Genomic DNA, 17,487 nt, shown 5'->3' with positions numbered 1-17,487 from the left:
GTGGCCCTTAGCTTCACACCCTCTATCTTTCTGCATCTTGCCTAAAGCTTCATGGATATAAATAAGACCAAACATTTTTATGGCTCCATGCCATCTTTCTTTATAAATTCTTGAATCTTAACAGCTCTATGCCTTGTTCTCTAGCTTTATCACAACACCACTCATTTTTCTTTACAAGCACATTCTTAGCAGCTATAAATATATTTGCAACATGAGACTTTTTTCTTCACAAGCACTCTTAATGGCTCTGTGCTTTATCCTCTACATCCTTTTGCAGCATGCTTATGACATCATAGATATATACTAATTTTTTATGATTCCATGGCTTTTACTTTATAGGGCATCTCAACAGCTCTATGCCTTATTCATCACATCTGTTTGAAGTGCATTCACAGCTTCATAGATACACAAGGAAGTTTTATGGATTTGCTCCTCTTTGCTTCATAACCACATTCTTAACAACTTTATGCCTTAAAAGTTTTCTTAGATTAAGCCCGACATGCACAACAAGCTTCTGCAACTTGAAACCCTACAGGCATAACCACTAACGTTTACAAACAATAATTCGTATGGTCTCATCTTCAGCCAAAACCATCACAACAAGATTTCACGTTTACCAATTGCACCTGAAGCTACAACAACACACACATAACCCCACTTATACCTGTAAAATTTCACTGTTAGCCAAAGATGTCCACTATCACCCTAATAGAATCAACCAAAGAAGCATTAATCATTTTGGGAATTAATTGGCAAAACAAAAGTATAAGATTTTTTGAAAAATTTGGATTTACAAAAAAACAAAAAAAATTGAAAAAAAAACAATCAAAAACTACTTTTTTTATATATTTAAGGGCATTTCCATAGCATAGAGATATTGTAGGCAAATAAAATAGACACTTCAACACATGAATTGTAGAAAATAGATTTTCGTTGTTTATATTCATATCATTGATTACATTGCACAAAAACATACAACAACATAAATAATATCTAGATGGTGATAGATGTCAAAATGTCAATTACAATATAGTTTGTGACTTTGTACAAAGTCAACCTGCAAACTAATTACAAAATTCCACTGTAGACAATGACATGCTAGAGGGTAGGAGGCTCTGATGATGAAGCTCTTGGGTGAGAGCCTCTCTTAGTTCATTCAATCCATTCACAATCCAAGCCGGCTTCCCCCATGAGATCAAAATCTTCAAGCTCAAGCAGAGTATCATCATCAACAGCAATCAACTCAGACTCTGGATCTATCTCATCAAGGTCAATCGGCTCGTCTTCTTCAATAGTTCCTGATTTTGCCCATGTACAAATTAGTTTTGCCTTACAATTGATAAACACAATGAATAGTGAATACAATTTCAACTACTGCAACTATATATTAAAATTCTTACCTTGAGTTTTCTTTATCTTCAACTGGAGGTTGTGGTGAACAAATACCAAGTCATTCATCCATTCTTGTGTTAGGCGGTTGCGTTTCTTGGAATGCATGTGTTCAAAAACACTCCAAATACGCTCACAAAATGATGAACTACATGGTTGGCTCAAAATGTGCACCACCATCCACCTTAAATTAGGTAATTCGTCTCCAAAAGAAGCCCACCATTGATTGAGCTGAAAAACACATTATATGGAGATGATATTGTAAGACTAAGAATATCTTAAAATCTTAACAAACTTAATAAGCATGTTGGCAAAATAAAGAGATTGTCAAAAGTTTATTGAGTCTACCAGGTTGGATGATATCTTTGTTTTATATGGTAGCCCTAGAAGAGAGAAAACCCTTAGCCTGCTTGTACACTTACAACTCTAAAATAGCTACATTAAATTTATCCAAGTTTGGAAACATTTTGTCCATGCACCATGCATTTGTAGAATCCTTGTTTGATCTTAGCATCAATATCCATGTATGAAGTCTTGTAGAATAACAAAGGATTGAGCAAGTATCCTGCAGCATGGAGAGGAGTGTAAATCAGTCCATCCCAACTCCTATCAATTATGTCCCACAACGACATATACCTCTCCCTGCTATTTCCTAGCTTACTCCTTATCACTTCCTTGGCCCTATCCATGGCCTCATATACATATCCCATGGGGGGTTTTTCCCCATCCACTAGTCTCAAGACTTTTACTAGAGGCTCTAAAAATTCTATAGTTTGTTCAATCGATTCCCAAAAGCTAGTAGAATACATTTACTCTAGCACTACTATGCCATTTGCTTGATTTGTGAAGCCAACCTCTATCCACTTAGCTAAAACAAACATTCACCTCAAATTACTTTTTCGCTCACATAGTTTTTTGTTGCAAATGTGTTGCAAATCTTGTCACCCCTAATCAAACTAGCTCCTTGCCTCCTATGAAAGAGCGCATTATAGCCAAAATCCTCGTGTAATTATAAATAAATTTGGTAACCTTGTGAACCTTTTGAAATGTCTCCTTAACCCATTCAATTTTTCCAATGTCCTTTAGGGTTAGATCAAAGCAATGTGTTGCACATGGTGTAAAAAACATAGAAGGGTATATATCAAAGTTACCCGGGGACGCATCCCCAACCTGAAAACCCCCGTCCCCATCCCGAGGACGTTTCGAGGACTTGGGGACGGCCAGGGGACATTTCCCCCCGTCCCCAAATTGCCCTGTATTTTGAGGGTATGTCCCCGAAACGGGGGGACGCCTGCCCTAGCTCTAGGGGACGTTCGTACGTCCCGAGGACGGCTGGGACGTCCCCAATCCGTCCCATTGGGGACGGCCAGACGTCCCTGTTGATGTGTTTTTTATGCACATGCAAACACAGAATAAAATACCGAAGTATCTTATCCTCTCGAGTAAAGTCTCTAAATGCTGAAGATGTCGCGAAAAGGATCAATCGGGATGACTTCAAGGTTCTTTGTTGTAGAATCTCTACGTGTGGATAAGCTCTCTGTGGTATGATGTGATTTGCTGGAATCACAAGGGGACTTACACTTGATGACTGAACGTCTGATTTGCTTTGAATATTGTTGGAACACAAGATTTTACTAACTAATTGGAAGACAAACAAATGGCAAAAGATACAAGGTTCAAGAAGTCTACTCTACTACCTAGAATGCGAGAAGATGGATGAATGACTAGGTGGATTCCTACTGCACTGGGTCTCACCATCAGGCTGAACAATTCAACACCAACTCAATGCAATCTTCTAAGGGATGCTTCCAATATGTTTAAATCGTACACCATCTGACAATGATCACCATTCAAGAAAATGCATGAAACAATAGACGTGTAACGACTTATGATTAAGCTCATTTCATTCTAGTTGACCACGCAAGGCGCACTTACCATCAGCAAGAGGCTAGTGGTTTGGATTAGACAGATTCCACACAGGTGCATTCAACAATTTCCTTCATTCGATCTAATCATCTACCATCTAGAATTGAAGATTTAACAAGAAACCATGCATATTGCAAGAAACGACACACTTCACCATTACTTCAATGAAAATGGAGTTTGTTTACAATCAATGGCAACAATTTCTTGCCTTGTCCTCCTATTCTACTCTAATTGCTACTCTATCAACTTGACTATTCACCTTCTAACTACTCCTCTCTAACTAGCTCCCTTCTATTTTCTAATTGCCTTTACAAAATGAAGAGTCGGGGCTTATATAGTGCCCATAATACGGTTTGATGGCTAAGATCAATTTGAGATCAATGGCCAAGATTCAATAATGAAAACCCTAATTAGGGTTTGTTACAACCATTACATAGCATTTAATGCTTGACCAATGATAAAATTACATCTTTAGGACACATGTCTTCTCCAGAAAATTCGACCAATAGATGGCTGGGGTAGGTACATAGAAGTTTGTGCCACCTCCCATGAGTTAGGTACATTGAATCTGGACATGCTGAGGTGGACCAATCCGACTGGAGGAGTGATGACTGGGATGCCACCTCGTCTGACACTTGTAGCTTGGTAGATATTCAATTTGATGATGCTGAGAAGCTATCTTTAATTAACTCTTTTGAAACTATCTGCTTCTTCAATGAACCCTTGCTCTGACTTATTCTGTCTTTGATGTGCAGGATGATTGATGTACCTCGCCTTGGAATGCTGGATTGGAGAAGTCATTCCTGATGATGCTTGACCGAAGAAGGCCGTCCTTATCCTTGCTTGATCTTCTTTGATGATACTGAGCAGGAGGAGATCATCTTTGTCCTGGACCGGATCTTTCTTTGATGAGAACCTGCCGACTTGTAGATCCTCCGGGCTTTGGAGTCGCCATCTTGACACCTACACAACATTTCAAAATTAGTCCTTGAGCATTATATCTTGAAGTGTAGAAATTTAGACTTAAAAGGAAGATTTAAGATTTTAATTAGGAAACTTCATGATAAATCTTGAGTTATCATTTCCTAATTAACCATGCCAAATTTAGATTTTTCAAAACAAATGTTCAAAATTCAAATCTTCAACAATGGTGTCAAGATGATTTCGCCATACCTCCTCTTGAGTATTAAACTCTAAGAAATGATGCAAGAAAAATGGATTTTGCTAGGCAAAATTTAAATCAAAATTCTCCCTTGGATGAATTGCGCCTCCTCTTGCTTCAAAAGAATAGATTCCATCCTCTTTAATCTTCAACACTTAGTAGAAATTCGCTCCACTCTAGCCAGATTTCGCTCCTCCAATTCGCATTTCAACTTTGCACTTGAAAAAGGATGAATGAATGATTTGAAATGTGAAACCAACCCCTCCAATATATAGAGCGCTCACCTCTCTTCTCTCCAAGGCCAACTTGCCAAATAAAAGGTGAAATAATAAATAAAACCTCAAAAGAGTAGGCCGACTTTGTCAAATAAAGGTAAAATAATGCCTTGTGCGCTCAACTTGTAATCTTAATTTAATAAAAAATTAACTTTAAATGCCTCCAAAGCAAAATTTCGATTTTCTCAAGGCTTAAAATCAATTTATTAAATGCCAAAATGTTTTAATTTATTGCGAATTTAATTTTAATTTTCCAAATGCCTCCAATTTAGCAATTTTGGCGATCTAATGCAATTTGGAGAATATCAATTTTTAAAACAAGGCTTGATGAAGTTTGCAAATAACTTCGCCCTGGACCCTCACTGAGGGTCAGGAGCCATTTTTCAATTTCTAGCTAAAATCCACCTTAACTTGATTGTTGTCCCTTCAATGTCACTCCAAAAATCCATTTCCTTGCACTATAGAGTTAATTCATCAACAATTTTGGACGAAATAATGTCCTTAAAGGCAATTTAGCCCTGGACCCTCGGCAAGGGTCAGGAGCAATTTTTCATTTCTTGCTCAAAATTAGCATTTTTCAACCTCCAAAATCTCTTCAAGACATTTCAACTAGGCTTCCTCACTAACTTGCAAACTTAGCTCTATCAAATTTTGGAGAAAAGGTGTGTTTTTGGTGTTTTTCGCTCTGGGCCCTCCCTGAGGGTTAGGAGCGATTTTTTGATTTTGAGCTTGATCATCCATCATTTTTCATTGAAACTTCATTCATCACTTGGCAATGTTCTTCCTTCATCCATCTCATCCAAACTCGCTTTGTTGTTGCAAGGTAAAATGAGGATTTTCAACAATATCGCTATGGGCCCTCTCTGAGGGTCAGAAGCGATTTTTCATTTTTTGACCAAAATCCTCAAGTTTCAAAGGCAAAACAATATTCATCATGTTGTTGGAGGTCTCTTCGCCTTATCCTAACCTTGCCTTAACACCATTTTGAAGAAAACATGCATTTTTTGAAAATCTCGCTGTGGACCTTCAGTGAGGGTCAGGAGCGACTTTTTGGTTTTAGGCAAATTCCTTTATCTTTTAATCTTCAAATCACCTCCAAGGCATAACATATCACGTTCCCCTCCTGTCCAAGCAAGACTTTATCTCAATTCTTCAAACAAAGGAGAGAAACCTAGAAAATCGCTATGGGCCCTCTCTGAGGGTCCGTAGCGATTTTTGTAATTGCCTTCAAAATTTTGATTCTCAACGATTTCTTTTCACTTCAAGGCTTTTCAAACATCGTTTCAAACCCATGCCTAGCCTTAGCCTTCCTCAAACTTGGATGAAAAATTCCCATTTTAGGTTTCTTGCTGTGGGCCCTCTCTGAGGGTCCGGTGCGATTTTTCATTGTGGGCCTTCAGTGAGGGTTAGGAGCGATTTTTTCATTTTGGGTTGATTTCCTCGTGTTGATCCTCCAAATTATATTCAACGGATAGAACGTGCTTTCCTTCATCCCTTCCAATCATAAAATCACTTTGATCTTGTAAGAATAATGCATATTTGAAAATCTCGCTGTGGACCCTCTCTGAGGGTCAGGAGCGATTTTTGCTACCGGGACCAAAATGTTTCACTTTTCATCTAAAAATCACTTTGCCAAGGGAGATATCGTCTTGTTCTTTACTATGAATAAAAATTCATGTCCAAGAAAGGTCCAAAAATGTGCACACAAAGAAAATCGTTGTGGGCCCTCTCTGAGGGTCAAAGGCGATTTTTCCTTTCCTGGGCAAAACTCCTTCAATTCGTCATCTTTGATCAAGTCTGGATACTTCATTATGCTCATTCTATCCTTCACCATGCTTTTGACATCTCAAATCGACCAAATAAGGCTAGCAATGACCACTATAAGATTTCTTGCCGTGGGCCCTCTCTGAGGGTCAGGAGCGATTTTTCTGTTTTCAACAAGGTCCTTCATTATTTCAAGTCAAAAGATCTTCAGGCAGGTGGAGAAAGTCATTTATTTTCCATTTATGATCAAAACTTGGTCTCTTTTCATTGCAAAATGAAGGAAATCAAAATCTCGCTGTGGGCCCTCTTTGAGGGTCAGGAGCGATTTTTCCCTTATTGCCCAAAATTCATCATCTTTAATGCTTTCCAACCTTTCAAAGGCAATAAGAATGTCCAAGCTTCCCTCCAAGGTACCCTGCACATCACAATTTAGCCAAAATTAGTGACAAATAGGCTTGTAAGCCAGTTAATTAGTAAATAAGGCTTTTTAATGCTTTAATAGAAAATAATAGTATTAAGTTGTTTCTGCGTGTAGTTAGTTGCCGGACGGTTGGTGGCCTAACCAACCGCGATCTCTTTATATTGTAAACTTGTAGCACATTGTGAGGACATGGGTTTGGAGAGGAATATGATATACACCTGTGTTACACAAATCTATTTGGGTATACTGTGTTGTGCGTTATCGGTTCCATGTTAATGAATTGTTATGCTTTGTTATTGTACATTGTATATTGATGTTCCCTATGCTACCACCTGAACCACTTAGGCTACTAACATTTTGGCGCCGTTGCCTAAGTCGAACCTGAAGGTCTGAGGAGGGAACGCTGGCGGGATGGAAGTATAATGGGCCGTCCATTCGACAAAAATATCCTGGTGACAGACAGTGACATAGAAGATAACACGGAAGTAACCAGGGAGGATCAGTTGACACAGGACTTGATTCACACGTGGGACGTTTCCGTGGACCGGTACGTACAGCAAGAAGCAGAACTGAGCACTGTCTCGGCTGATACGGTACGGGCGGAACTCAACGTGAACCAGGCAGTACATGATCTCCTGGGTAGCCTTCCAAGGTTGTTGGCACGTGTCCTCATGGAACATGAAGAGGAACGAGAGAACACACGAAGGGAGCAACGCAGGCAGCAAGTGCTCCAACAATATAAAGAAAGGAATCAAAGGGAAGAAGAACAGAGGGACTATACACAACAACGAAACCGCCGCAATTCCAAAAATTAATGCCAAATACACTAAACAAAGATCGAAACCGAGAAGCCCCGGAGGAACAAGAAGGGAACCAAGAAGACATAGTAAGAAGATCCCTGCAGATCCAAGAACAACTCGAGAGGCGCCTGAAACTCTACAAGATAGTGGAAGAAAGAGGGAGCCTAGCGGAAGGTTCTCGACAACATACACAAGCGTGGGACAGGAGTCACAATAGCCCAGAGGCATTAGGTAGCAGTGATAATTGGGAACAAACAACCGCGCCAACCGAGTCATTCAACAATTCCCAGGACAACTCGGGGAGTACGAGGAAGATGGCACATAACTCCGAAAAACAGAAACTCCCCAGATTCAATGAACTAGGATCGGAGGATCCCGCCCGCCACTGTAAAACTTGTGTCACCATATGGCAGGCCAATGGCGAGGATGATGAGGATAACTGGCACCCTCCGTGGTATTGCCATTGATTGGTACACGGACCTACCCATCACTTCAAAGGATACTTGGAAAAGACTTGCTAAGGCATTTGAGGAGGAGTTTCGGCTACTGCGGGACGATGACGAGATCGTCACAAAAATATACAACACCAAACAAGGCAAGAGTGAGACGGTACGGTCCTACTACCGCAAACTAAAAGAATTAATTGGCAAAATGGATAATACCCCGGTTGATGGGTTAAAGAAGCGATGGTTTATTGAGGGTCTGCAACCATCACTACGGAAAAAGATGAAGGTAGTAACCCCATCCACTTTCATGGAGGCATACAATAGAGCCATGGATATTGAAAGTGAGAACAAGACATCAAAGGGCAAGAAGCGTACAAGCGATAAAGATAGTAGTGATCAGGAGAGCGAGGAGGAGTCACGTACGATACAAGCACTCCGGAAGGATATGAGACGGATGATGCGGGAAATGCGGACGCAAAAGGAAGAAAGTAGGGAGGGCAGAGACCTCTGGTGCACAGAGTGCAAACTGGTGGGACACAAAAAAATCAATTGTCCAAAGAAAGCTTTTTGTGACATCTACCAAGTGTTGGGGCATGCTATTAAGGAATGCCCCTACAACTTGAAGGCTAGGAGTGCCTAGGTACTTTATACTCAAGAACAGGCAACACCACCCACTACACCCACCAAGAACACAAACTCAGATGCGTCACCAGGCGGCTATAGGACCAGCCGGAGGGGGAGTAACAACAACAGCAATAATAATACACCACGGGGTCGCATCCAATACGATGCAAAAGGAAGACCAATGATACAATGTCGACAATGTAACGAATGGGGCCATTTTGCACGCGACTGCCAGAGTGGTGCTGGGCAAGGAGGACTACTCTGCAAATGGTGTGGGCCGGGCAATCACGAAGATACGGAATGTCCAACACAGAAAGGTGTGAACATGTTGGAGGTAGTACGGCCAGACCTAGATGCACGGTGCCCAGAAGTACTAGCCATTACCCGATCTCATACAAGGAAACTAATATACCCTGACCCAAGCACAGAGAAGGGAAGACTAAAAGAGGCACAGAGAGAAGTAGAAAGGGAAATGAGTGAGGAATGGAGAAAGCCAACACCCGACAAAACCACCAACACCATACGAACCGACTCCGAAACAACCATAATGAAACAGCTACTGCAAAGCACGGTGCCGGTCCACGTAGTGGATCTGTTGCAAACACTACCACAACTACGGATAGCTATAAACCAAGTGGAGGAGACCGGGAAGGAGGGGAAGTCACCGAACCACAAGGAGGAAATGGAAGGAAGGAACCACTCAAAGGAGACTAATGATCCTATGTTGATGACAGTAGGGGTAGGTAGGACACCAGCCGTAGTAGAAATGGAGATTCTCGGGTTTAGGCTTACTAACACCATCGTAGATGGAGGGTCTGCGGTAAACATGCTACCTGAGGAGACATGGAAAACCTTGGGGAGGCCGACACTCTAGCCGCCAGCCTTCCACCTCGTAGGAGCTGATCAGCATGGCATCAAACCATTGGGCACGCTTATGGGCCAAAAGGTAACTATCAGGACACAACACTTCTTTTTAGATTTCATGGTCATATCGTTGGAGTGGAAGGGATATGATGCACTTTTGGGAAAAGGATGGCTTGTCACGGCCAAAGCAAACCACAACTGGAAAAAAAATACCCTTTCCATTGAAAGTGAGGGAAACAAATATGTCATTGACCTGCGAAACCAGCAGGTGAGTCAAGAAATGGCCTCAGATTCTGACTCGGAGGAGGATACCGTAAGGGAAAAAGGCGAGATAGAGCCCAATGGAGAAGGGGTGCTCCGCCTCGGTAATTGCTCAGAAGATGAAACGAGTTCTCTAAGTGGACTATTCCACTGGCAAATGGAAGATTATGAGATCTTCCAACTAGAGTGCAATGTATTGGAAATCCTCGAGTTAGGAAACGATGGCACCTACACGCCACAATTTGCGGAATACGAGGAAGGAGGGGCAGAAGTAGACAACACACCAGCACACCAATTTGAGAAAGAAGTGGTACAATACGAGGAACCAAAGGTTTAGAGCACCAACTTGGGAGATGAAAAGGACCCAAGAGTGATAATGGTTGGAGATGATTGGAACCCTGTACTAAAGGCGGCGGCATTTAAGATATTCTTGGAGTATAAAGATGTGTTCGCCTGGACTTATAAAGATCTGAAGGGAGTACCCCCGGATCTATGCGTACATCGAATACCTTTGATGGAAGGGGCAAGACCTGTGCGGAAACGCCCCTATCGCATGAATAAGAACTATGTGGCCAAGGTACAAGAAGAAATAGAAAAAATGCTAGACGCCGAGATCATTTTCCAAGTGCAAACTAGTGAATGGGTTTCTCCCATTGTTATTTCCCTGAAAAAGGAAGGAAACAAGATCCGCATTTGTTTGGACTTCAGAAGCTTAAATGCTGTAACCATTAAGGACCCGTTTCCGATACCGTTTACTGATAGCATCCTCGAAGAGGTAGCAGGGCATGAGATTTACTCCTTCGTGGACGGCTTTTCCGGCTATAACCAGATCAGCATTGCGGAGGAGGACAAACTCAAAACCACATTTATTGTGGAAGATGGAGTTTTTGCGTACAACCGTATGCCATTTGGGCTATGCAACGCCCCAGCCACTTTCCAGAGGATCATACTCCACATCTTTGACAAAATGGCCACTGGGAACTTCAAGGCCTTCCTGGACGACTGGTCAGTATATAGTGATAAGGAAAACCATTTGAGGATACTGGGGGAATGCATGGACCGGTGTCGACGAGCAAGACTGGCACTCAATCCCAAGAAATGTAGGTTCCTAGTGCCACAGGGGAGATTACTCGGCCACATAGTCTGTAAGGCAGGGTTAAAAACAGACCCAGATAAGATCAGAGTTATTCTCGACATGGATAGCCCAACAGATGTTACGGGGATCAAATCCTTCCTTGGCCATGTTGGGTACTACCGACGGTTCATTAAAGGATTTGCAGAAGTGTCCCTTCCACTTGAACGCCTAACAAGGAAAGGGGAACCATTTGTGTGGGACAAGGAGCAGAACGAAGCCTTCCAAGAACTCAAAACCAAATTGGTAAGTGCACATATTTTGGCATACCCAAATTGGGAGAATAAATTTCATGTACATGTGGACGCTTCTAACTTTGCAATTGGAGCCATCTTAACGCAACCCGGATCCTCAGGCTTAGACCACCCAATATATTTTGCTAGTAGGTTACTGTCAAAAGCAGAAAGAAATTATAGCACCACGGAAAGGGAAGCCTTGGGAATGGTATATGCAGTACAAAAGTTCCGCCATTATCTTTTAGCCACACCATTCACATTTTTCGTGGATCACCAAGCAATCATGTACCTGGTGAACAAACCGGTTATTCAAGGATGGGTAAGCCGATGGTTGATCTTGCTTCAGGAATTTACTTTCAATGTCGTGGTGCGACCAGGGAAAAGTCACGTAATGGCTGACCACCTGTCTAGAATAAAATCCGGGGAGCCAGGGGAAGGAGGAGTGAGCGAAGATTTCCCCGATGGCCAATTATTCAAGATAGTCGTGTTACCTTCCTGGTACGAGAAACTCGGGCAGTATCTTTCTACAGCAACATTTCCAGGTGACATGAGCCCAAGCGAGAGAAGGAAGCTCGCACTAAAAAGTACCACGTTCCAATTGATCCAAGGGCTCCTATATAAACTAGGTCCGGACGGTATCCTACGAAGATGTGTCCTAGAGGAAGAAATTCCTGGAGTCCTAAGAGAATCTCACGAAGGACTAGCCGGAGGACATATGGGGCCAGATACCACGGAACGGAAAATTTTGTTAGCAGGGCTCTGGTGGCCTACACTTTATGCGGATGCGAGGGAATGGGTGACCAGCTGCGACACGTGCCAAAGGGCAGGTAAGCCACTCAAACGAGAGTTCATGCCCCTGTTCCCGTCCCAACCACAGGAATTGTTCGAAAGATGGGGACTGGATTTCGTAGGACCTATGAGGACGAGCAAAGTGCATAGATGCCACTACATTGTGGTGGCTACAAAATACCTCACTAAGTGGGCCGAAGCTAGAGCTTTACCCGACAACACAGCCTTGAGCACCGCCAAGTTCCTCTATGAACACATTGTGACCCGGTTCGGGATACCCCTGCAACTCACGAGTGATAGGGGGGTACACTTTGTCAATCAAGTGATACGCAATATGACAACAGAATTCAAGATTTTCCACACATTGTCTAGTCCATACTATCCCAGGGCGAATGGCCAAGCGGAGTCCACCAACAAAGTACTAATTCTATTCTCTACAAGACGTGTGGAGTAGAGCAAGGAGATTGGGAAGAGCGATTACCAGCAGTATTGTGGGCCTACCGGACAACGTACAAAGCGACAACTACACAGACCCCCTTTTAGCTTATGTATGGACAGGAGGCAGTAATGCCAGTAGAATACACTGTACCAACCTTGCGGATAGCAGTGGAGAACAGATGGGGGGATGAGGAAAGCCTAAAGGAACGACTTATGACATTACAAAAATTAGATGAGCACCGCCTAATAGCACAATGGGCCATAGAAGTGGCTCAGAACAGAAAGAAAGCTTGGCATGATAAACATCTAAGGCGGATGAAGTTCTCGCCAGGACAGCTGGTACTCAAGTACAATGGTCGGAATGAACTCCGACCAGGTAAATTTAGACTTCGATGGCTAGGGCCATACAAGGTAAGGGAGGTGGGAAAAAATGGAGCTATTAAATTGTCCAACCTGGATGATAGCCCCATCAAAGATACAGTAAATGGATCAAAACTAAAGATCTACAAAGAAAGGGAGTCCATAGCCATTAATATGGTGGCCATTAAAATGGTGGTGATTGAAAAAAATAAAATAGCCAATTTTCAAACAGAAATAAAGTAGCACAAAGAAAAAATGAAGAGAGAGGAGGACCGAGAGAGAAAAAGAATAAGAAAAAAATCAAGGCAGAAGCATTTAAGAATAAAAGACCAAGGCAAAATATCAAAAAAACAAAACCAAAACATTAAAAATAATAACAAAAGAAAAACATAAGGCGGCGGAGGCCACGCACAAGAGACACATTGTACGCAGGTTGGGCGTACGCAGGGTGGAAGAGAGAGCACGCAGCAAGGAGACAAAAGCGCGCAATGGAGTGAAGGGGAGCGATCACGGCAGGAGGAGGAGCGTACGCAGCAGGAAGGTACGCGGAGTGGAGGCCAGCAGGGAGGAAGGCGTACGTGTGGAGGAAGGCGTATGCGTGGAGGAGGAAGGCGTACGCGTGGAGGAGGCCAAGGTACGCGTGGAGGAGGAAGGCAGACGCGGGGAAGAAGGCGTACGCGTGGAGGAAGAAGGCGTACACGTGGAGGAGGAAGGCAGATGCGGGGAGGAAGGCGCACGCGGGGAGGAGGGCATATGCGGCAGGGAGTAAGGCAGACGCGGGGAGGAGGCCAAGGTACGCAGCAGGGAGGAGGGCGTAGGCACGGCGAAGGTAGGCGTACGCAGCACAAGAGGGAGCTGGGGCGTAGGACATAGCACCAGTGGCACAACACGGAGCAGCAGCGCAAAGGGGGCAGCACGTAGAAAAAAAAGCACGCAACCACCAGCGTACACAACACCTCAGCCTCAGTCACAGCGTATAGGCCCACAGCCCTCGGGTACGGCACCATACACGCACAAGATGGTGAAAGGGAGTCATGGCAACCCTAAAAGGGGAAGTTATGAAATAAATTACAAAGCTAGCACTTCTAACAAGCAAGCAATGGCCATGCCAGGAACCAGCAAGAAAAGCCAAGAGAGGGCATCAGAACAGGTGAATGTAGAGAATATCACGTTTGAAGGAGTAATTGGAAGCGAGTGCAGGAAGTGGTGGGAAAACAATGAGGAGGACCACCCCCTAAAGAGTTCATTGAAGCAAGCAAAAGTTGACAAAATCATTTTCATGCCCATCTTCAACCTAAAAGAATTCAAGTCTATATTGTGTGCCATGGTCCATGGGTATGAGCAGGACAGACATAGATCAGTAATTGACTATTTGGGACAAACAGTGGTCATTTCTTACGCACCCAAAGAATTCAGCAAGGTTTTCGGCATTCCCAGTAGCAGCGATTCAGCTATGAAACCATCAACAAGAATGCCTACAGAAGAAAAGAAGTGGCTACTGGAACATATCTGCGGCGACGCACTCACAAAAGAGCAATGGAACAGTTTATGGCAGAATAGCAATAGAAGGGGCCTGAAGAAATCTTATCTCACCTCACCAGAATGGAGATGTGTCCTGGATATCATAAAGAGTAAGTTAACAGCAGCAAGCCAAGCATCCGATGTTGCAATATGGATGCTACGCCTCATGCACGGATTGAGTAATGGCAAAATTTATAACTGGGGCCGAGTCCTTTCCAGCCGTGTGAAGGAAGCCATGCTCCTTAAACACAAGACCCTATACGTGCCCCATCACCTCATTGCCCTCTTCTTGGAAGCATTGAGAACTCAAGTGGCGTTGGAAAATAGAGGAGGATTTGTGGCCTCAAGCCGGGTGTAGCCCTACAAGCCAGCCATGTATTATTGGCTACACCTGGACACTTTTACAGTAACCACAGAGACAACACCGAGGAAAAAAGCAAGGCAAGAACTGGCAGGGAGCTTAGAAGATGGAGGAGAAGAAGACAACAATTCTGAGGAAGAGGTAGAGACAAGGGGAGAAGAAACATACATATCATCTTCAAAAGAAGATGAAGGAGAATTCAGCATGGAGCCAATGGGCATGGAACAGGAAGGAGGACACGTAGGAGGGATGCGGCAGGTAGGGACAGAGAGCCATATGGAGGGCATACCAGCTGTACCAGGATGGGGAGTAAGGAAAAAGGTACTCTTCGAACCAGCACAGATTCCCATCACGGCACAATTGGTAACTACAGTCACAAGGACCCCATCTCAATTAGTAGACTTGCGGGGACACGCGGGGGCCCACACCCTCCATATAAGCACAACCAGGGGCGTAGAAGCGGCTAGAGCTGTTGCATTGTTAGTTGCACCGATAACTAATCCACTTGCAACCATGGAGGTAGGAAATACCGAAGGAGGAATACACGGTGAAGAGCCAGAGGGAGACAAAGGAAAGGGGACTGAGGAAACAGACATGGAGACAGAAGCAGACAGCCTGCTAGCAAGATTCCAGATGGACATAGAGGTTCCACCTCCTTCACCATCATTGGGGACTGATCAGCAGGAGAGCCAGAGGATTGAAGGAATCGGAAAAGGGCACAGTACGTCCTCACCAGCACCAACAGAGGGAATCCAAGAGTGGGAACCAGTTGCGCAGAATTTTCTTTCTGAGTTGGAAGTAATGAGGGCAGCCACGAAAAGGATGATAGACCAGTCTCGAGGGTCTGATATGCCTGCTATAGTAAGAGCAACGGAAGCACTACTAGCATTTATGACAGAAGGCTACGAGAGGGAGTTCTCAGAGAAAATTAGGAATCAAGGTTGGCCCGACACAGAAATTCCAGAGATAATAGCAGAATGGGGAATACCACGGATCCTTAGTGAGCATACAAGAGGTAATCAGAAAGTAATGAGAGCTCTCACTTCCATAGAACAGACCTTCCGCGCTACATTCTTACAGCTCCAAAGGATGACATGGGAAGCAAACAGAATGGAAGGAGTCCATACCTTAGCCCTTCAGCAAGAGAGTGAGCTGAAAGAAACGATCCAGGCTATGGAGCAAGAAATGGTTCAAGAGAGAACCACACGACGTGAAACAGAACGGAAGTTGGCTGCCTCTGAGAAGGACCGAATGGATGCACTCGGGCTTCTGAAAGCCACTCGAGAGAAGCAACTTCTTGCTGAGAGGGACCTGAAGATACTCCGAGAACGGACCACTACGGGAACAGGGACGTCCTCTTGTCCCTCTAAGTAGATATTTCTTGTTCAATTGCTGTAGTGTTCGTCTAGAAGACGAACAAGTTTTGGGGGGGGGATGATGTAAGCCAGTTAATTAGTAAATAAGGCTTTTTAATGCTTTAATAGAAAATAATAGTATTAAGTTATTTCTGCGGGTAGTTAGTTGCCGGACGGTTGGTGACCTAACCAACCGCGAACTCTTTATATTGTAAACTTGGAGCACATTGTGAGGACATGGGATTTGGAGAGGAGTATGATATACACCTGTGTTACACAAATTTATTTGGGTATACTGTGTTGTGCGTTATTGGTTCCATGTTAATGAATTGTTATGCTTTGGTATTGTACATTGTATATTGATGTTCCCTATGCTACCACCTGAACCACTTAGGCTACTAACAAGGCTCAAATAAAATTTTCGCTTTGGACCTTCACTGAGGGTCAGGAGCGATTTTTCGCTCTGGGCCTTCATTGAGGGTCAGGAGCGATTTTCACTTTGGGCCTTCACTGAGGGTTAGGAGCGATTTTTTTGACCTTTTGAACTCTCTGTCAGGATAATTTTATGGAATATAACATTTAAGTATAAGAAAGAACTTATACTTTAAGTTATATTCCATATATACTTTCAGGATGTTTGAGAGTGGTTTCAGACCTCCAGGAGTTATATTGCAAAATCTAGTTTTTGGAGGTTTTTCAGTTTCCAGACTTAGTCAAATTTCAGGATCAGGACTTTCAAACTTAGCCAAATTTCGGGACTAGGACATTCCAGACTTCATCACTTATCAACTTGACCTCACTCAAGCAGAACCTGCTATCCAGGTGATCCCCTTGGCGACACTCAAAATGCAAAGGCTAACAGACAAAACCCTAAAAGACCCAGAAAACAAACCCTAGAAAGAAAAAAGCAGGGGTCCCCATTTGCAATGGGGCGATGTGTGAAAACGTCACAACAGTCCCCCATATCTAAGGCCCTTAAAAAATATTAAAAAAATTTAAAAAGTAGTATTTTCAATTTTTTATTTAAATTTTCTAATATAGGCCCCTTATTAATTCAAATTGTTATTAAAAATAAAAAAAATTAAAAGATAACATTAATTAAATTTTAAATTTATTAATTTAATTCATAATTTTAACAATGAAACTATATGGCAGCAGTGTAGCCTTTGGGCATTTTGACACAGAGATTAGAAAATCGCCAAACTCGACGAATCAATAGAAAAATAACACCCAACGCCTTTATTAAAGAATAATTTTTTTTGGCCTCGCGGGGCATTGCCCCTCTACCCCGCCCTATATCGCATCAGGGAGCACGCAAGGGGCGTTGCCCCTTGACCCTACAAGGGGCGACGCCCCTTGACCC

The 17,487-nt window shown here is 43.2% G+C and overlaps 2 protein-coding genes across 2 annotated transcripts in view; both read right to left on the bottom strand.

Moving 5' to 3' along the window:
* LOC131076112 (uncharacterized) overlaps positions 1–17,487 on the bottom strand; it is a 102,049-nt gene that overhangs the window by 18,261 nt on the left and 66,301 nt on the right. The gene's annotated exons all lie outside the window — the stretch shown is intronic.
* On the bottom strand, positions 943–2,143 carry LOC131076113 (uncharacterized). The gene is made up of 2 exons (XM_058013163.2): positions 1,401–2,143; positions 943–1,298 (listed from the first exon to the last, which is right to left on the bottom strand). Exons 1-2 carry the CDS (start codon positions 1,567–1,569, stop codon positions 1,153–1,155), a joined length of 315 nt encoding a protein of 104 aa, XP_057869146.1. The 5' UTR covers positions 1,570–2,143; the 3' UTR covers positions 943–1,152.

The sequence above is a fragment of the Cryptomeria japonica genome, chromosome 10, assembly GCF_030272615.1.
Source record: "Cryptomeria japonica chromosome 10, Sugi_1.0, whole genome shotgun sequence".
Lineage (NCBI taxonomy): Eukaryota > Viridiplantae > Streptophyta > Pinopsida > Cupressales > Cupressaceae > Cryptomeria > Cryptomeria japonica.
Note: the sequence above shows the minus strand (reverse complement) of the source record. Positions and strands in the feature narration are given on the sequence as shown.